Source organism: Brachyhypopomus gauderio, chromosome 5, assembly GCF_052324685.1.
Source record: "Brachyhypopomus gauderio isolate BG-103 chromosome 5, BGAUD_0.2, whole genome shotgun sequence".
NCBI classification, from domain to species: domain Eukaryota; kingdom Metazoa; phylum Chordata; class Actinopteri; order Gymnotiformes; family Hypopomidae; genus Brachyhypopomus; species Brachyhypopomus gauderio.
Genome location: NC_135215.1, coordinates 9,578,236 through 9,599,951, shown reverse-complemented (window position 1 = coordinate 9,599,951; position 21,716 = coordinate 9,578,236). Strand labels below are relative to the sequence as shown.

At 45.1% G+C, this 21,716-nt stretch overlaps 1 protein-coding gene and 1 long non-coding RNA gene across 3 annotated transcripts in view; one reads left to right on the top strand and one right to left on the bottom strand.

Moving 5' to 3' along the window:
• Window positions 1–17,240, bottom strand: part of ptprr (protein tyrosine phosphatase receptor type R) — a 44,475-nt gene extending 27,235 nt beyond the window's left edge. The window contains exons 1-2 of one of the 2 annotated variants that reach the window (XM_077005487.1): window positions 16,916–17,240; window positions 15,505–15,785 (exon numbers count right to left, since the gene is read on the bottom strand). In XM_077005487.1, the coding sequence (XP_076861602.1) occupies window positions 15,505–15,785; window positions 16,916–16,985 (351 nt within the window). In that variant the 5' untranslated portion in view covers window positions 16,986–17,240. The remainder of the gene's footprint in view (window positions 1–15,504; window positions 15,786–16,915) is intronic. The other variant, XM_077005486.1, reaches the window with a different exon arrangement.
• On the top strand, window positions 1,512–15,527 carry LOC143514387 (uncharacterized). The gene is made up of 3 exons (XR_013130861.1): window positions 1,512–1,562; window positions 1,900–1,954; window positions 15,427–15,527. It is a non-coding gene; the product is annotated as an uncharacterized LOC143514387 (long non-coding RNA).
• Window positions 17,241–21,716: the final 4,476 nt, after the last annotated feature.

Here is a 21,716-nt window from a genome sequence, read left to right as displayed (position 1 = left end):
GCTTACTCAACACTGGGAAATATCCACAGACCAGCTAACAGCTAAGGGCCCCAGAAGGTCCCCAGTCCCCTGCACATTCTCAGGGCCAGAAGTGCTGCGTGCCCTGCAGGGTGGTGGTGTGGTCCTTACGATGCCTCTCTGTCCTGGCATCCCCATGCAGGTTTCCGAAACAAACCGTTTTGGAAAAACGCAGCCGTTGTACACCTGGCAAATACACGCTGGCTACAAACACATGCCCTCAGCTCAAAACCTAAAACCCGCACGGGCGTTGGGTCTTCTGTCCTGTCCTATGATCGGCTGAAAAGGCCGTGGGGTTCAGCAGCGGAGCAGCTCCCGCACCAATCCTGCCAGCGCCAACCGTCTCTCATTCCTGCTGAGAACTACAGGGCTGTGTGCAGCGGTGGTGAGAGTTTGGAGTCATTATGGTAATAGCGCAGAGTGGAGGTAGTGGGGCTGTGTGGGGTTGAGCCGTAGCCCGGGGTGGTGGGAGGCAGGTGGGCCGAGCTGGACCGCCTGCACCAGAGTGCCGCGCAGGGAGACCGATATAGCACAGTGACTCACCTCCTCACGGGGGGGAGGGGGGCTCGGCTGGGGGAAACATTACAGAAATTAAATTGTTAATGATTATGACACACACCCACGCAGCACGCTCACAAACACACACATACACAGACAAATTCACAGGCACACACATACACAGTCACATTCACAGGCATACACATACTCAAAACACAAACACAGACGTGCACATATACACACATATGTAAAAGCACAAAACATAACACACATATATACACACGTCTATATGAAAACATACAGACACACATATACATAATATATAACCTAAAAGCACACATATAAACACATACACGTGGAGCCACGTGCACAGACACTACTGTCCTTTCACAACCACGTACTCATCACACCATTGAGGAACGAAAGTGTTGCCATTGTGGTGGAAATTTTAATATTTCCTTTTAGTCTATGCTGTATTGTATGTTAATCATATTGTTCACATGATAGATGTATTATATCTATATGTGTGTTAACTATATAGAAGGGACACTGAATCTGTTCAGTTTCCCGTGTGAATTGTAAGGCCTTAGAAACTGTATCGTCTACCCTGGACGTCCTCGTCCCATTCCGGGACTGCGAGGTTCCTAAACCGACCTCGCTGGAGACGCCAGATGGTCTCCTAGTCTCAACATGGAAGTGGTGGCTCTCAGACCATCATGAGATCAACAAGCGTGGATATACATTTGTCAAATCATGTGTGATTTATGTCATGTTCAACCAATCATATGCTTTAATCACCTCATGCTCACCTCGTGTGTGCTTACGAACTAGAGTATAAGAGATGAGAGCTCGGGAGTGGGGAATTAGGTCTTGTTTGCAGGCACACTTGAGTGTATGTTAATGAGAACTTTGGATTGAGCCATACTTGCTTAATACATTTATTTTACTTGTGTGTGTTTATTAAAGCAGATGGTGTATCTTTTCGGATTTAATTAGGCATCAGCACACACACCTTCAGAAGATCAACTGACTCCTGACCTAAACAGGTAGGTTGCATGACCCTGCACCCTGGTCATCTGGACACTTTTGGGACATGAATAGTGGTGTGGGAGAAGTGCTCTGTGTTCGTATGTACCATCCTGTGTTCGTATGTACCACTCTGTGTTTGTATATACCCCTCTGTGTTCATATGAACCACACTGTGTTCATATATACCACACTGTGTTCATAATTACTACTCTGTGTTCATATACACCACACTGTGTTCGTATGTACTGCTCTGTGTTCATATATACCATACTGTGTTCATATGTACCACTCTGTGTTCGTATGTACCACACTGTGTTTGTATGTACCACTCTGTGTTGCTGCGTGTTCACCCAGTGAAACCCAAGCTAATGCGAACAGAACCACAGAGCCCAGGACCAGAGCCACTCAGGTGCGTCTTTCAGACTAGCACATCTAGTCAGTCCCAAAAGGACAATCGCCCTTATATGGTCGATGCACACATTGTAGAGAGAAAATATGTGTATCATCATTGTAGGGTAATAACTACATCACCAAATAACTACATCACCAGATAAGTACATCACCAGTGCAGGAACAGCAGACCTGCTGATAAGCAAGAGAGGTGTCGTGTAGAGGTGTAGTGTGTAGAGGTGCAGTGTGTAGGGTGTAGAGGTGTAGTGTGTAGTATGTACAGGTAAAGTGTGTAGAGGGGAAGTGTGTAGTGTGTAGTGTTGTAGTGTGTAGTATGTATAGGTGTAGTGTGTAGAGGTGCAGTGTGTAGAGGTGAAGTGTGTAGGGTGTAGAGGTGTAGTGTGTAGTATGTACAGGTGTAGTGTGTAAAGGTGTAGTGTGTAGAGGTATAGTGTGTAGTGTGCAGAGGTGTAGTTTGTAGAGGGATAGTGTGTAAAGGTGTAGTATGTAATGTGTAGTATGTTGACGAGATCCAGCAAGAGGAACGAGAGGAAACCAGACATCTGCAAAATCACTGCACCGTAACCAGGCAACCACTACCTGGAGAACTGGGGCCCTCGGTGCTGTGCTGTCTCATAAAGGTAAACAGAGTGAAGCTGTTGATCTGTTTGTGTTTATCTGGTTAGTGTGTAGGAGGAGATGATGATGATGATGATGATGATGATGATGATGATGATGATGACATGTTCTGGATATTTAACATTTTTATTTTGAAACTGAACTTCAACTTACCGAACTTATATAAGCAAGTCATATTGTGCTTGTGATGTTACACTAATTCCCTCAACACAATGCTAGAACAGACTATAGACACAATGTGGCAGACATACAGTAGCCTACAGTATGCTTTTTTTTTTTTTACTACGCTAGATCCACATTAACCACAACAAAGCGTCAGGTGGTGGAGGTCAGTGGTGGAGGTCTATGGCAGTCCTGCTCATTCCGGACTCATATGGAGCAGGTCAGCTAAAGTGTGGCCTCCAGCTCCCCTCGTGCCCCCTCTTGCCCCCTCCAGCTCCCATCCTGCCCCCTCCTACTCCCTTCCTGCTAATCCTACTGGTGCTAAAACTCTTGGTGCTAAAGCCCCTTGTGCTAATGTTCCTGGTGCTAAAGCTCCTGATGCTAAAGCCCCTTGTGCTAAAGCTCTTGGTGCTAAGGCCACTGATGCTTAAGCTCCTGGTGCTAGTAGAACAGTGGAAACGGTTTACCAGAGTAATATCTGTAGCACAGTGTGAACACAGAAAAGGGGTTTAATACTATGTGAAATGGAGACAGGCTTAACCAGACTGGGGACTGGAAGACGTGTTTACCCCAGTGCAGCTGCCTGGGTCCCTCAGCACACAGCGGCTAAAGACGGCACTGGACATGCCTATGTTGACCTAACGCAGCACACAGATCTTTCTTCTCCTTAAAGGGATGAGAGGATTACTATTTGACATATTGGGATGATGATATGATGCAGTAGTGAACCGTGACCATTAAACCTGGGCCCGCTCCCATCCCCACCCCCTGAAAAAAAAATTGTTTCCTCTCCTAATTCACTGCAATAAAGAAAAAAAATTGAGACGACAGTACAGCTTTAGAAACGCAATAAACAATAATATCTGTACTAGATAACTTCTTAAGCAGAATTAAGGTTCCAAACAAAATAAGGTTCACAGCTCCGTGTTCCTCGGGAGCGGAATATGTAAACAACGCTCACGAGGGCATCAAAGGGCTGAATCGAAACTAGCTAGCGGTGGTACGCTAACGACAACTAGCGTCGCCACAACGGGCGGAAATTATCATACAGTTAAGCCCGCCCACTAAGAGGGAAGATATGATTGGTCAATTTTACTGTCATTTGAAATTGGTATTGCGCTGAATTGTAACTGCCAGGCCCTCTGTAAACGAACAGCGGGCATCACAGTCCTGATAGGGGGAGACACAGGCTCACAGACTTCCACTTAACCCCTCACCTTCCAACACAAATTGAGTAGACACGGTTGAATAATTTATTTGCTTATATTTTTGTAATTGTTTAGATGTCGATTGTCAAACTGTAAGTAGATAAAATAAAATTGAATAAATTATGTTATATATATTTATGTTTTAAGAATATTTTTAGGCCCTCTGAGAGGGCATAGAGGGCCCTGACGTTTCCCCACTGATATGATGATACCCCAATGAGATACCAATATGTATTATAGCATATTATATTGGTAGTTTGTGAAAGTGCTGTTGAGAGGTGCAGTGAAGCTGGAGTGGTAGGAGGAGGAAGTCTGAGGCGTGGGCGTTCATTGCTTCACTGTGAGATTGCTTAGCTGCACTCATGCGATGTCATGACTTAAAGCATTTCACTACTTTTATCCAGGGTCACTTACATGTCTATCAGCATATCAGTCTGTGAGGGTGCTGGGAAACCTGGCGGTGCTAGCATCCTTCTCTACGACTTCTACCAGATCTGCTTTAGCTAAGCTGCTAAAATGAACACTTAAGCATTCAGTCTTAGGGTCACGATGAAGTTCCATCCCACAGTAACAAACCTTGAGATAAGGGTTCAGCTCTATTTTTTCAGGGTGCTATACTCCCGGGGCCTTACATTTAGGGACCCAATTTACTTTAACAACAACTAAGAATTTCTATACATTTTAACAATATTCCATTAGTACAGTGAAAGCTGTGATCATACTCCACAGGTATCAGGATCTGAATATTTCTATCCCATCTAATCCTTACTACTGCACCAGGGAGTCTCTTAGGAGAAATCTGTCCTACTGCATTTCCTGTTTCAGTAAAAACCTTGAGACTTGTTTACGTGCCTGGTGGTTAGCTGCTGGAGTAGGGACCCAGAAGAGCACAGCACTGTTGTGCAACAGCATTCTCACCCTGAGGGAATCTCTCTGCTTAACAGGGCCAGCATTATACAGCAAGAGAGACACCCTCACACACACACACACACACACACACACACACACACACACACACACACACACACACACACACACAGTCTATATCTCTCATTGTCTTAACGGAGAACCATACTACTGAGCCCTGTTAGCATTTCAGAACATCTCACATTGGGGAAATCAGACCTAACTGGAGAACAGCAGGGTACAGACTGCAGCCATCAACAATGACAGTAGCCCAAATCCAATTTTGTGCAGTCACTACCACTTAGAAGAAAAGAAGAGAGTGAGAGAGACAGATAGCGAGAGAGAGGAATTGAGGGAGAGAGAGAAAGAGGTGGAGATAGAGGGAGAGAGAGAGAAAGAGAGAGATAAATTGAAGGACAGAGAGAGAGGGAGAAAGAGAGAGAGATAGCCAGTAAATGTGAGAGGACATGAAGTGCTGTAGCCCACCCAGCTCTAGGGAAGTAGAAAGACCTTTTGTTAAAGTGCCTAGAGTGCAAGGTTTTCAATTTTGATTAAATCTGTTCAATATGTTTCAGAGACATGGGGCCAAACATGAAGTAGATGCAAATGCACCCAACTAGCTGAGTAGATCAGACACGTCTGCCAACCAGCAGATCAGACACGTCTGCCAACCAGCAGATCAGACAACTGTAGTTCTGAAACACTTAACATTTCCCCACACATTTGTGTTGGAAAGTCACATTCCAGTTCACAAAAACACTGTGTCTTCACATCATGGGCAGGGATATTCTGATGGGGCATGTCCCGGCCTCTGAGATGACTAAGGCTGACAGAACTTCAAACTAATCAAACCAAACAGTTGTTTTAAAGCTGAAAACGACAAGTGTCTTTCTGGCATGAAAGTAGAAGGTGTTCGCTAGATCAGGTTCTGTTAAATTTCAACCGTTTTGAACATAAGCAGCCTGTCAGAAACGTAATGTGCTTTCTGAAGCTGTTTGTGCTTCCTGTGTAGCCAAAATTTAAGAAGAGTTTCCTGTGTGTTGAGTCGGACAAGAGTTCTGCTCGGTTCTGTTGAGCTTTACTGGTGCATTGCTTGACACATATAAATGTATCATAATCAGAATCTGGGATGAATGACAGCATGTCATCACAGTGACCAATAGACTCACAGTTCATCATGCTCTTCAGTGTTGTTTATAACGCAAACATTTGCACTGAAAGCCACTGCCCCCTAGTGGTCATGGGGCTGTAGCAGCAGATATGAGGTTCCATATCCGAGACTGAAAGGCAAGGACAGGCTTGCAGTGTTTATCTGAGAAAGGTGTACTTAAAGATACCCACAGATCACACCTCTGCATTTAAGGTGTTTGTTTAAGGTAAATGGTTACGGTCTCCCCAGAGAACTTCTGAGTAACATTAAAACTCACAGGCAATTTGATTCAGTGAAATACCTTTACACAAACATCTTCCATGTGAAGCCACAGGCCTAAATAAGAATTAACATAATATTTGTAAAGAAAGGAGCCTTTTGTGTTAATCTCAGATTTTATTTTAACGGCAAAGAAACAAGTGAGAAAAGGCAGAAAAACCAAGTGTGTGTGTGTGTGTGTGTGTGTGTGTGTGTGTGTGTGTGTGTGTGTGTGTGTGTGTGTGTGTGTGTGTGTGTCAGAAAGCAAGAATGAGTCAGAAAAACACAGTGAAAGCAAAAGGGAGTGGGGGTTGTGCGAGAGAGAGGAAGAGAAGGGGGAGGGAGAGAGAGGGAGATAGAGATAGAGATAGAGAGAAAATGGAGAGGGGAGAGAGAGAGGGAGAGAGAGAGGAGAAACAGAGAAAAGGGGAGTGAGAGGGGGAGAGAACGAGTGAGGGAGATGGGGAGAGAGAATGGGGGAGATAGAGAGAGAGAGAAGGGGGAGTGAGCAAGGGGGAAAGAGGGAGGGATGAAGATAGGGAGAAAGCGAGCAACCACATTCCCAACCATTACTCCTCAAGCCACCCCTCACACCCCCTCCCTGTGCAGCAGATACAGCTCTGTCCATCAGCAGGAGAACAGCTGCACCTTCGATACGTCTGTAGTTTATACGCTCAGTCATCAGTCATCCCTCTGACTCCACCCCCCCCCCCCAAACACACACACACGTCTGCCCCAATTTGTTATATTGATGTGAAAAGCTGCAGGTCTATGTCACTCTCACTGTTTCCATGGTGATGGAAATAGGGATAGGGGAGAGAAGATGAGCAGGAGTCCCTCATCTATGGCTAGTCCTCTATTACACTCCTCCGTTACACCCAGACTCCTCCGTTACACCCAGACTCCTCTAATACACCCAGACTCCTCCGTTACACCCAGACTCCTCTGTTACACTCAGACTCCTCTAATACACCCAGACTCCTCTAATACACCCAGACTCCTCCTTTACACCCAGACTCCTCTAATACACCCAGACTCCTCTATTACACACAGACTCCTCTAATACACCCAGACTCCTCCGTTACACCCAGACTCCTCTAATACACCCAGACTCCTCTAATACACACGGACTCTTCTAATACACACAGACTCCTCTATTACACCCAGACTCCTCTAATACACCCAGACTCCTCTAATACACACAGACTCCTCTATTACACCCAGACTCCTCTAATACACACAGACTCCTCTATTACACCCAGACTCCTCTAATACACACAGACCCCTCCATTACACCCAGACTCCTCTAATACACCCAGACTCCTCTAATACACACAGACTCCTCTAATACACCCAGACTCCTCTAATACACACAGACTCCTCTAATACACCCAGACTCCTCTATTACACCCAGACTCCTCTAATACACCCAGACTCCTCTAATATACTCAGACTCCTCTAATACACACAGACTCCTCAATTACACCCAGACTCCTCTATTACACCCAGACTCCTCCATTACACCCAGACTCCTCTAATACATAGAGACTCCTCTAATACACAGAGACTCCTCTATTACACCCAGACTCCTCTAATACACCCAGACTCCTCTATTACACACAGACTCCTCTATTACACCCAGACTCCTCTAATACACACAGACTCCTCTAATACATAGAGACTCCTCTAATACACCCAGACTCCTCTATTACACCCAGACTCCTCCGTTACACCCAGACTCCTCTAATACACCCAGACTCCTCCGTTACACCCAGACTCCTCTGTTACACTCAGACTCCTCTAATACACCCAGACTCCTCTAATACACCCAGACTCCTCCTTTACACCCAGACTCCTCTAATACACCCAGACTCCTCTATTACACACAGACTCCTCTAATACACCCAGACTCCTCCGTTACACCCAGACTCCTCTAATACACCCAGACTCCTCTAATACACACGGACTCTTCTAATACACACAGACTCCTCTATTACACCCAGACTCCTCTAATACACCCAGACTCCTCTAATACACACAGACTCCTCTATTACACCCAGACTCCTCTCTATTACACCCAGACTCCTCTAATACACACAGACCCCTCCATTACACCCAGACTCCTCTAATACACCCAGACTCCTCTAATACACACAGACTCCTCTAATACACCCAGACTCCTCTAATACACACAGACTCCTCTAATACACCCAGACTCCTCTATTACACCCAGACTCCTCTAATACACCCAGACTCCTCTAATATACTCAGACTCCTCTAATACACACAGACTCCTCTATTTCACCCAGACTCCTCTAATACACACAGACTCCTCAATTACACCCAGACTCCTCTATTACACCCAGACTCCTCCATTACACCCAGACTCCTCTAATACATAGAGACTCCTCTAATACACAGAGACTCCTCTATTACACCCAGACTCCTCTAATACACCCAGACTCCTCTATTACACACAGACTCCTCTATTACACCCAGACTCCTCTAATACACACAGACTCCTCTAATACATAGAGACTCCTCTAATACACCCAGACTCCTCTATTACACCCAGACTACTCTATTACACCCAGACTCCTCTAATACACACAGACTCCTCTAATACATAGAGACTCCTCTAATACACCCAGACTCCTCTATTACACCCAGACTCCTCTAATACACCCAGACTCCTCTATTACACCCAGACTCCTCTAATACACACAGACTCCTCTAATACACCCAGACTCCTCTATTACACCCAGACTCCTCTAATACACCCAGACTCCTCTAATACACACAGACTCCTCTAATACACCCAGACTCCTCTATTACACCCAGACTCCTCTAATACACCCAGACTCCTCTATTACACCCAGACTCCTCTAATACTCCCAGACTCCTCTAATACATAGAGACTCCTCTAATACACAGAGACTCCTCTATTACACCCAGACTCCTCTATTACACCCAGACTCCTCTAATACATAGAGACTCCTCTAATACACCCAGACTCCTCTATTACACCCAGACTCCTCTAATACATAGAGACTCCTCTATTACACCCAGACTCCTCTATTACACCCAGACTCCTCTAATACACCCAGACTCCTCTAATACACACAGACTCCTCTATTACACCCAGACTCCTCTAATACACACAGACTCCTCTAATACACCCAGACTCCTCTATTACACCCAGACTCCTCTAATACACCCAGACTCTTCTATTACACCCAGACTCCTCCGTTACACACAGACTCCTCTAATACACCCAGACTCCTCTATTACACCCACTCCTCTAATACACCCAGACTCCTCTAATACACACAGACTCCTCTATTACACCCAGACTCCTCTAATACACCCAGACTCCTCTAATACACACAGACTCCTCTATTACACCCAGACTCCTCTCTATTACACCCAGACTCCTCTAATACACACAGACCCCTCCATTACACCCAGACTCCTCTAATACACCCAGACTCCTCTAATATACTCAGACTCCTCTAATACACACAGACTCCTCTATTTCACCCAGACTCCTCTAATACACACAGACTCCTCAATTACACCCAGACTCCTCTATTACACCCAGACTCCTCCATTACACCCAGACTCCTCTAATACATAGAGACTCCTCTAATACACAGAGACTCCTCTATTACACCCAGACTCCTCTAATACACCCAGACTCCTCTATTACACACAGACTCCTCTATTACACCCAGACTCCTCTAATACACACAGACTCCTCTAATACATAGAGACTCCTCTAATACACCCAGACTCCTCTATTACACCCAGACTACTCTATTACACCCAGACTCCTCTAATACACACAGACTCCTCTAATACATAGAGACTCCTCTAATACACCCAGACTCCTCTATTACACCCAGACTCCTCTAATACACCCAGACTCCTCTATTACACCCAGACTCCTCTAATACACACAGACTCCTCTAATACACCCAGACTCCTCTATTACACCCAGACTCCTCTAATACACCCAGACTCTTCTATTACACCCAGACTCCTCTAATACACACAGACTCCTCTATTACACCCAGACTCCTCTAATACACCCAGACTCCTCTAATACACACAGACTCCTCTAATACACCCAGACTCCTCTATTACACCCAGACTCCTCTAATACACCCAGACTCCTCTATTACACCCAGACTCCTCTAATACTCCCAGACTCCTCTAATACATAGAGACTCCTCTAATACACAGAGACTCCTCTATTACACCCAGACTCCTCTATTACACCCAGACTCCTCTAATACATAGAGACTCCCCTAATACACCCAGACTCCTCTATTACACCCAGACTCCTCTAATACATAGAGACTCCTCTATTACACCCAGACTCCTCTATTACACCCAGACTCCTCTAATACACCCAGACTCCTCTAATACACACAGACTCCTCTATTACACCCAGACTCCTCTAATACACACAGACTCCTCTAATACACCCAGACTCCTCTATTACACCCAGACTCCTCTAATACACCCAGACTCTTCTATTACACCCAGACTCCTCCGTTACACACAGACTCCTCTAATACACCCAGACTCCTCTATTACACCCAGACTCCTCTAATACACCCAGACTCCTCTAATACACACAGACTCCTCTAATACACCCAGACTCCTCTATTACACCCAGACTCCTCTAATACACCCAGACTCCTCTATTACACCCAGACTCCTCTAATACACCCAGACTCCTCTAATACACACAGACTCCTCTAATACATAGAGACTCCTCTAATACACAGAGACTCCTCTATTACACCCAGACTCCTCTATTACACCCAGACTCCTCTAATACATAGAGACTCCTCTAATACACCCAGACTGCTCTATTACACCCAGACTCCTCTAATACATAGAGACTCCTCTATTACACCCAGACTCCTCTATTACACCCAGACTCCTCTAATACACACAGACTCCTCTATTACACCCAGACTCCTCTAATACACACAGACTCCTCTATTACACCCAGACTCCTCTAATACACCCAGACTCCTCTAATACACCCAGACTCCTCTATTACACCCAGACTCCTCTAATACACCCAGACTCCTCTATTACACCCAGACTCCTCTAATACATAGAGACTCCTCTAATACACACAGATTCCTCTATTACACCCAGCCTCACCCATTCACTGATGATTTCTCCATTCAGTGTCTGTTCCTCATTTATAACTTCCCTTTTTTAGCCAGCGCTTCTTGCATAACTTCAGAAACCACCACACAAGAACAAAGTCCTCACAGCAGTGTCAGTATCAGTCTCCCTCCAGCATTCAGCAGTAATCCCCACTGCATTTAACATGAACGTATTGAACGTATTCATTGTTTATCATGAATGCATGCATAGTACCTGTCTAATGTTAATACATTCAACTGTGAAAATAAAATTATTTAACAAGCCACCACTCCAAATGTAGCTCTCCTGTGAAACCTCATCGTGCGATTGATAGGCTGGACAGCACCTGCACCCTCCCACAGAGGCTGGGCGTTTGCTTCCGGCAGGGTGTGGCAAAGCGTGGGGGGTGGGGCGTGGCAGGGCGTGGGGGGTGGGGTGTGGCAGGGCGTGGCTTTCTCAGTGCCTGCTGCTGTCTCCTGGCAGCTACACGTATGGCCCTGCTCATATGCCATAATCCTCACCTCATTTCCTGCACTGATAATGAGTGTGGGAGATGGAGAGATCCCCTAACTAAACACACACACACACACACACACACACACACACACACACACACACACACTCACAAAGCACCATGTGCACTCATGATGTAAGAGGTGCAGACGTACTGAGTCAGCAGAAAAGCTCCTCTGTCACAGGGATGTTGGAGAATATCCCCCAGTTAATGACATGTAGACTCATCCATACAGCATGCAGAGACAAAATAACCTCTGTGCTAACAATGTCACACAGGTTGTGTATGTAATAAATAGCATGAATAGCCCCTCCCCCTTATCTGGGGAACTAAAGGGACTGGCATTTGGTTTGATGTACAACGCATGTCTGGCATACAGCAAAACACATGAAACACAGCTGGTCCAGCATGTAGAGAACACGCCTCCTGCAGCCAACCGGCCAATGCTGTGGCTTTAATTCAGATCGCCGTGGAAACAGACACAGCAAACAACAGATTCTGCACCTATTTGTACATATTCAGACTAGATGACAAACTGTGCAATAAAAGTATATTTATATATATTTGTGCAAGTCTTCTCTAATGATTTCAGCTGAGATTCAGACTTTGTTTTATTAATATTTCTCAAATGCAGACATAGTGTGCTGAAATTCATGCATATGTTTAATTAGAGCCCAGGAGATTCTCACCCTCCTACACAACAGACTAAACGCCCTGAGGGACAGCCTGGAGACCTGTCTGGACCGGCTCAGAGTCCCGGAGCCTCTGGGAGACCCGGCAGTCACAGCCACGGGCTGGGCTGGGCCGGACCAGGCAGGGGGCACTCCTGAGATGCTGAGTATCAGGACGCTGACTGCTGTCCAGACGTAAGAGCCAAAATCTGCCTCATGTCTCAGCAGCAGGAAGGTGAGGTGACTGACTGGAGACAGCAGTCTGCCATGAACAAGTAGGGCACGTTTCCCTAGACACACCTACAGACATACGCAACTACACAACCTCTTTGCAGCAAACAGACATCACTAAGCGGTGATTTTTACATACATTTACTCAATTTTTTGATCATGATTCTGAAATGTGATTCTGAAGCAAAATGACAACCATGCTTTTAACAACAAAGAAGCAAAGAATATCCAAAAGTAGAATTAAAACATCATCTAACATACCAATAAGAGTGGAAAGGAGTGGAAAGGCCTCATTTACCCACCGCTAACATGACTGAACATGCAAGTTGCTCTGGATAAGAATATGTGTGGATGATCTGGAGTGTGTGAACCGTTCGTGTGTGTGAATGATCTGGAGTGTGTGACCTGCTCGTGTGTGTGAATGATCTGGAATGTGTGAACCGCTTGCGTGTGTGAATGATCTGGAGTGTGTGAACTGCTAATTCCTGATGTATCTGCAGCATTTCAACAAAAGCTCTCTAGATTGATGCTTGTATCACTGACATCCTGCAGGAGTCTGTGTGTCTCACTACTCCTGTGTCATACAATATGTAGTCCCAGCTCATCAAAACAGCTCCTCCCTGCTCCATGTGCCTCTTCCTCCCACTGCTGCCTGCTTCTACAGCCCAGACCCAGACCAAACGGCCTGACCCATCCAGACCCAGACCAGCCTGCCTGACCCATCCAGACCCAGACCAAGCCCTCACTGTCTGACCCATCCAGACCCAGACCCAGACCAACCTACCTGACCCATGCCGACCCAGACCAACCTGCCTGACCCATCCAGATCCAGACCAGGCTGCCTGACCCATCCAGACCCAGACCAGCCTGCCTGACCCATCCAGACCCAGACCAGCCTGCCCGACCCATCCAGACCCAGACCAAGCCCTCACTGTCCGACCCATCCAGACCCAGACCAAGCCCTCACTTTCTGACCCATTCAGACCCAGACCCAGACCAGCCTGACTAACCCATCCAGACACAGACCTGTTCTGCAGGTGTGTTCAGGTGTGTTGAGGACAATGACCTGTAGGTGTGTTCAGGTGTGTTGAGGACACTGTCCTGCAGGTGTGTTCAGATGTATTGAGGATTCTATGTTCTATGTGTTCTATGTCTCTAAAATGTGCTATGTCACATTTTACACATTACCTCCAAGATCTCCAATTATGAACCCCCACATCCACTAAGATCACAGGTTGCTGGCTTCTTATTAGTTCCAACAATTAATAAGGTACCAGAAGGTGGAAGAGCCTTTTCTTATAAGGCCCCCCAGCTATGGAATAACCTTCCAGAATGTGTCTGAGACTCTGACACAGTTGGAACCTTTAAGTTTAGATTGAAAACGTATTTAGTTTAGCATTTGGTAATTAATGTGCCTCCTTAGATAAAAGTTACATATCCAGGGGCTATGGATGAAGGGTCAACCCACTGCCCTGGCCCCTCTCACCACCCTGATTTGTCCCCTGCTATGGCTGTATCTCCACAGCCCTGGACTACTATTACTGACCATCAAGAAGTCTAGGACTCTTAAGAACAAGAATTACATAGAGAACACATATGTAATACACACAAAGATGAGAACTCATCATTCCCATCACATCTTTGTTTATGTATCTCTTTAATTAATGTTGTCATGATTACGGGCGTCGACCAGAAGAAGATGGGTTCCCCAACTGAGTTTTGGTTCCTCTCAAGGTTTCTTCTTCATGCTCTTAGGGAGTTTTTCCTCGCCACTGTCGCGCTGGGCTTGCTCACTGGGGGCTTGGACTCAGACACTTGTAAAGCTGCTTTGTGACAACTGTTGTAAAAATCACTATATAAATACATTTTGATTTTATTTGATTTGTCACATTTCTATTTAACCTTTTTATGTGCCTTATTTACTCTTTACTTACTTAGTACTTAATATCTTTACTGTGATTGTTAGATTAGTTAGTATATTTAGTACTTGTTAGTACTTCCTGTTTCTCTGTGCATGACAATAAAATCTTGAATCTTGAATGTATGCCTAATGTTCACCAATGACATTATTAAAAACACCTACAATGTCCTTTACTCTCATTGGCCACTTACTATTAAGTACAAGCCTCTTACAGTTACTTTTTAAAAACATGCAATTACAGGTCGGGGCGTCTGCTGCTCCCCGCTGCCGTGTTCATGTCTGGCAGGGTTGGGACCACACGCTGCTGCTGACTGGTTGTTATTTGGGTGGCAGTGCAGACCTATCACAGCATGGCTGCTGACTCTAACAGCTCATCTACATGCTGCGTGTTTTAATAAAATGGAGAGAGAGTGTTTATATTAGCTAATGACCTGGTACATTCTTGCATGTTAGCTTGTACACACTTTGATGACAACATAAACTTCTGATTTCTTTGTTATTTGGAAAGAAGATGATTTTGTAACAGTACTTCACAGTAACAGGGTTTACATTTTCCGTTAAAAATTCTGCATGTATCTACTACACGAACTGTACTTTCCCAAAACCAGAATGGACCTTATAAGGCAGCGCAGGACTCATGTGCGTCTCTCTATCACCAGACAGCCCCAAATGCCAACTCACGAGTCTGAGCCCTCCGGGACCCAGAAGGCACTCACCACGGTAACGATGTGACTCACCATGGTAACGATGTGACGGGCTGACACGGGCGGGTCCTGCACTTGCACCCCATGCTCTTCTGTCCTGAGTCCTGAGTGGTCCTGCGGAACCTTCCAGAAGTGTGACCCCAGGAGTGCAGAGGGCATCACCTTGGCAATCCGAGCATGAGACTGGGCATATGCACGGGTAAATATCTGGTCCTGGTCCTGGTCCTGGTCCCAGGGTCCTGCGCGTTGATACAGTGGAGGGACTGGCACCATGCGACCATAGTGCCGTGCCTTTAAGACCCCAGAGAAGGCCCCTGACACAAAACACATAGCACAACACTAATGAAATTAAGGGCAGATAAATGCAAAATGCTATCAAAAAACAAATAGCTCATACATTTTTACTGTTATTTTTATGTACATGTATTTTTATGTATTTTTATGTGTGTGTGTGTGTGTGTGTGTGTGTATGAACATGATACATGATAGCATGGACGTAGTTTTGATTTCACAAGTGGGGGGGACACAACCTGGGGTGGCGAACTGTTAAGCGGGGGGGGGGGGGGGGGGGGGGGGGGGGGGGGGGGGGGGGGGTGGGGGGGGGGGGGGGGGGGGGGGGGGGGGGGGGGGGGGGGAGGGGGGGGGGGGGGGGGGGGGGTGCTGCATGGACTTTGTCACTACTTAAATATTTGGTTTTAACTGTAAAAACTGGGGGGGACCAAAACCGGCTTTTGAAAAAGTGGGGGGGACATGTCCCCCCCGTCCCCCCCCAAAACTACGTCCGTGCATGATAGTATTTTGACTTCATGAAATCAGTGCACCGTGGCTTTAAATGAGTCTAAATGCATTATTATATTCAAGAAATACCTCAAATGCAAAAATAAAAGGTTTTAGTTTACAGGCAAGTCATTTGTGAGCATCTTTTTGACACGTTTTCTTCCCTAGCTATGTTTTCGGTTTTGGGTGCTGAGACCACCGGTCTCGTGTGAGACACAAGGAACAGATTTATACCAGACAACATGCAGTCCAACACAGTCTGCACATTGCAGAATAAATGGGAGCAGAATATACACATACACACACACGAACCCCCCCCCCCCCCCCCCCCCCCCCCCCCCCCACACACACACACACACACACACACACATATATATAATATATATATTCTCTTGTTTGAGATTACGTGATGACAGCTGCGACGACGCAAAGCAGGAATGTAACAATAATGTCAAAAGAAATCGTACTGAGCCGGACGCAACGTAAAAGCCATTATGCCATTGTGCGGTCCCCGACGACTGCCCATATATTCTCGACGGTCAGGTAAACCATGCCTGCCCGCACTGACTATGAAACATTGGCAAGATAAAACCTAATAATCGATCAGATACGGAATACATAAATACACCGTAAATCCAAAAGAGAGGAATACTTAAAGCGCACTCACCTGCAATCTCCACTCTAACCAGTAAAACCAGTATAAACACCAGAACGCAAACGCCGCTTCGTCTGGACATGTTTCCGTCAGCTCACATCGAGCTGCACATTTTATATTCTACAGGGCGAAAACAGAAAAACACGCGTCCTTCGTCTGCCGCGGCACAGAGGACACCGAATCCCTGTATTATTTTGGCCTAATAAAACCTAATGTATATTACAAATATTCTACCATCCATCCTTGCCCTCGTGCAGCTTTCATAATGATTTGTGGTGCTGCAAAATAAGGGCGAGGAGTCAGCACCGCACAGTTCAGGCTAATTGGTGTGTGTGTGTGTGTGTGTGTGTGGTGTGTGTGTGTGTGTGTGTGTGTGTGTTGGGAGGGAGGAGGGAATGAGGTTGCCTGCACAAACATGTATAAAGCTAGCGTGTGCCACAGTACACCTTTCTAAATCCAAAGCCAAACAATTTGAATTATAAGCTTAGTAAAAAAATTGACTAAAGACTGGTGACCTTATAACAATCGTAAATAGGTCAGCCCACTGCATAAACATCATGAAAATCTAGCTACTGTTCAGATAACAAAGACAACAGCTTAAAAGGACATGTTACAGCCTTTGATTACTGTGTATGTGTTAATGGGCTGATGAGACAGGGGTGGCCTTCTACGAAATAAAATTAACTGGGGAAAAACAAACAAACTCGGTATGCAAGGCAGCAGGATCTGTCTATCTATCCACCCATCTATTCATCATAGCTTTCAGGGTTCATAGACAGGATTATAAATTTGTACAGCCCTCAGAGCTCAGGAGCTGGCATCAGGGAGAACAGTTTCACAACACACACACACACACAGAGAGAAGAGAGAGAGAGAGAGAGAGAGAGAGAGAGAGAGAGAGAGAGAGAGAGAGTTCTAACTGAGGAGCAGACACACAGATAAGAGTGAACTGAATGTCAGAGTGTTCTGTCTAAGGGTCACAGACAGTAAATCACAAATTCCCTTACAGTCCCCCTCTTTTATCATATTGATAACACAGAAATATGATAACAATAATCACTAAGCTAGTGAAGGAGTCCACAGAGGTCCACATAATGTGGAGAATGTCCTCAGAGTCTAAGTTACTTGTATAGCGCTTTTTACAACAGGTGTCACAAAACAGCTTTACATATGTCCAAGGACAAGTCCCAGTACAAGTACAAGTCCCAGTCCCCAGTGAGCAAGCCAAAGGTGACAGTGGCAAGGAAAAACCCCCTAGAGCATGAGGGAAGAAACCCATCCTCTTCTGGTCGACAACAGACATGACAACAATGTAATTGTTATTCAGCAAACAGTAAAATAAGTAAGGAAAACAAAAAGAATGAAAAGGATGTGCATTCTACTTTTCTATGAATTCTAGTCACAGTTTGCTGGGTGAATGTGTGTCTGAAACCGGAGTAGGTTTACCTCAGCAAGAGTAGAGACAAGATTATTACACGTCTTAGTACAGAGACGTATAAATTAATGGACTTTAGTGGGCTCCAGCAGATCTAACTATTGTAGCACAGCTAGCAGGGTGGAGCTAGAACATTGCACAGGCATTAGGGACATTCCTGGGACATCAAGAATAAGTTAAATTGCAGGCAGAGGCAAAGAACAAGACATGTTAATATGAAAACCATTATCTTTATATGAGGGGAGACGTGTATTTGCTGACTAACACCAGGTCACCCGATAAAGAAACACCATGAGTGACCTTAACCTGAAAAATTAAACAGGAGCGCTCTTAACCCAAGGCGTGTAAATACTTGCCCAAAACATGCTCAGGTATGATTTTGTTTGTTTGTATGTTTGTTTGTTTGTTTGTTTAACAGTTCCTTAAACAAAATGAATCACCAATCATATTAACGACCCCCCTTTGGCCGATATGTGTAATGCCATGAACATCTCACACAAGAAATGGTAGACAAGACTTGGGAAGTGCTATCCTACCATCTGAGGATCAGATCAGAATAGAGTCATCTGGAGTGCATGACTCAGGTGACCAGTGTGACCAATCAGGTGTGGCTATTAACAACCTGATGCAGTGTGTGTGGCATGAGTGGATGAGATAGAACCAATTTCTCAGCGTCATTCGCCAGTAGTGCAGAGGCAGCAATGGGCCTCAAGTAGGCAGAGGCCTGCCCTGTAAAACCCAATCAAGAGATTTTGAAAGATATGTAACAGACCTATAGTTTGTGATATATTGTGATATATTTATATATATAGTTGATATATTTATAACTATTCTCTTGGGCCAGAACCCTCACAGCAGTGACCCCTTTATCAGAAACATACAGATGAAATGGCAGTTCATAGTGTGGTCTAGGGCCAGAGGTGAGGTCAAGGCCCCTTTGAGGGATCTGAAGGCATGCATCAGTGCAGGAGATCTACTCAGGATGATCTTTAGAGCAGCATTGTCTCACAATTTTGTCATAATCTGAACAGTCCAGTATCCGATGGCGACAGTAGGTAACCAGCTCCAGATAGCAGATGGTAGGCTGGCACAACTGCAGCTTGGAGGCAGATACCTTTAAAGCACCCTGAGTGAGGTGGCTTAACAGAGACAAAGAACCTTGTTTGCAGACAGAGGCATCAGTTGGCTGAGAGAAAAAATGTGTCTGCATAGCTGATAACAAGCACAGTCAGGAGGAGGTGTCCATGCAGCCAAGGTGTCCCTCGCGATATTGGAGAACACTACAGAGGAGTCACTGAACCCTTGTAAGGAAGTGGCTTCAAGTAAATTGTCATCCTCTAAAGGTGGAAATATCTGACGGACCGACTGGCACTGAAGAAAAAGGCAGAACAAATGTCAATAACAGTAAAGTTAAAATGTCAAGCATGAATGGAGGTTAGGATTAACTTGCTGGCCAAAACTGTGATGGGCTAGGCGTTATTATGGGTGTGGCAGTAGAGGTTAAAAGCAGGTACAGGGAGACGGGAAGTGACCCAGGTCAGGGGGAGTGCAATGGGTAAAATCACTTTGTTAACTGGTTGTCACTAGTCTACTATACTTGGGGCTAAACCTAGGGAAGCTCCATATTAGGAGATATTCATATGTGAGACAAAGTAGCCTGTTGGGCGCCTATGTTTTGGAACATGCTATGCTAAAGATAACCTGCTTGCCAGAATTGCTGAATCGTGTTTAGGATTGTATATAAGCAAGGGGGCTGCACCCCTTGCTTTCAGACTTGTCATGCTTAGATGAGACTCTCATGCTTGTGTGATTTTTATCATTTTAAATTTTTTAAAATAAATTAATCATTTTAACCATCTGAGTCCTCATCCATTTTCAGAAAATTTCCACGACCACCAGTACAATAGGACGAAGAGGCTTTTGATGGCCTCGGAGTACCCTTTGCAGCTACTGCTGTATGGTTTTAAATTTTCAAAAGCTGACCTTTGCTTCTTTCAAAAACCTCGAATAATTTGCACACAATCATAAACAAGCTCAATTTCATAGCTAAAATCAGCCAAATCATGATCATAAATAAAATTAGACCTCAGGTCTTAAGGGCGCTCCCAGTATTAGAATAAAAGACAGTTTTAACGACAACAGTCAAATCAATAGAAAGAAGTATGGAACGCGGAGGGCTCAAATATCCTATTTAGATGCAACTATTGACATTCCGGGCAAACCAACCAGGGATTAGTTCTCCCAACCACAGTGGGCACAAAAACACATCACTCTCTCGATCAGAAGGGTGTATTCACTCTCTATAAGTGAAAATCAGTTATACACAATTCTTTCATTAAATGAATCACCCACATGCCACTATGAGAACATTTACTTACTCGCAGCGGTAGAGGAGCGGAAACCAGCCTGTTTCAGAAGGTCAAAAGTGCTAAAACGATCCTTCATAGACAAGCTTACCTAGAAAGATCCTGGACGAGGCCCCAAATTGTTAAGGTTTCTGGGAATCATCTCAAGAGGGTCACAGACAGTAAATCAGACATTGAAAAGGTAGAAATAATGTTTTTTTTTTTTTTAATTCGTCAAAGAATGCTCCCTTAGCAGCAATTACAGCATTGCAGACCTTTGGCAATCTAGCTGTTAATTTGCTGAGGTAATCTGGAGAAATTTCACCCCATGCTTTCAGAAGCTGCTCCCACAAGTTTGATTGGGTTAATGGGCACTTTTTTGTACCATACGGTCAAGCTACTCCCACAACAGCTCAATGGGGTTGAGATCTGGTGACTGCGCTGGCCACTCCAATTCCGATAAAACACACCAGCTGCCTGCTTCTTCTCTAAATAGTTTGTGCATAATTTGGAGGTGTGCTTTGGGTCATTGTCCTGTTGCAGGATGAAATTGGCTCCAATCAAGCGCTGTCCACAGGGTATGGCATGGTGTTGCAAAATGGAGTGATAGCCTTCCTTATTCAAAATCCCTTTTACCTTGTTCAAATCTCCCACTTTACCAGCACCAAAGCAACCCCAGACCATCACTTTACCTCCACCATGTTTGACAGATGGTGTCAGGCACTCTTCCAGCATATTTTCAGTTGTTCTGCATCTCACAAATGTCCGTCTGTGTGATCCAAACACCTCAAACTTTGATTCATCTGTCCATAACACTTTTTTCCAATCTTCCTCTGTCCAATGTCTGTGTTCTTTTGCCCATATTAATCTTTTTCTTTTATTAGCCAGATATGGCTTTTTCTTTGCCACTCTGCCCTGAAGGCCAGCATCCCGGATTCGCCTCTTCACCTATTTAATGAAGCTGCCAGTTGAGGACCTGTGAGGCGTCGATTTCTCAAACTGGAGACTCTAATGTTCTTCTTGCTCAGTTGTG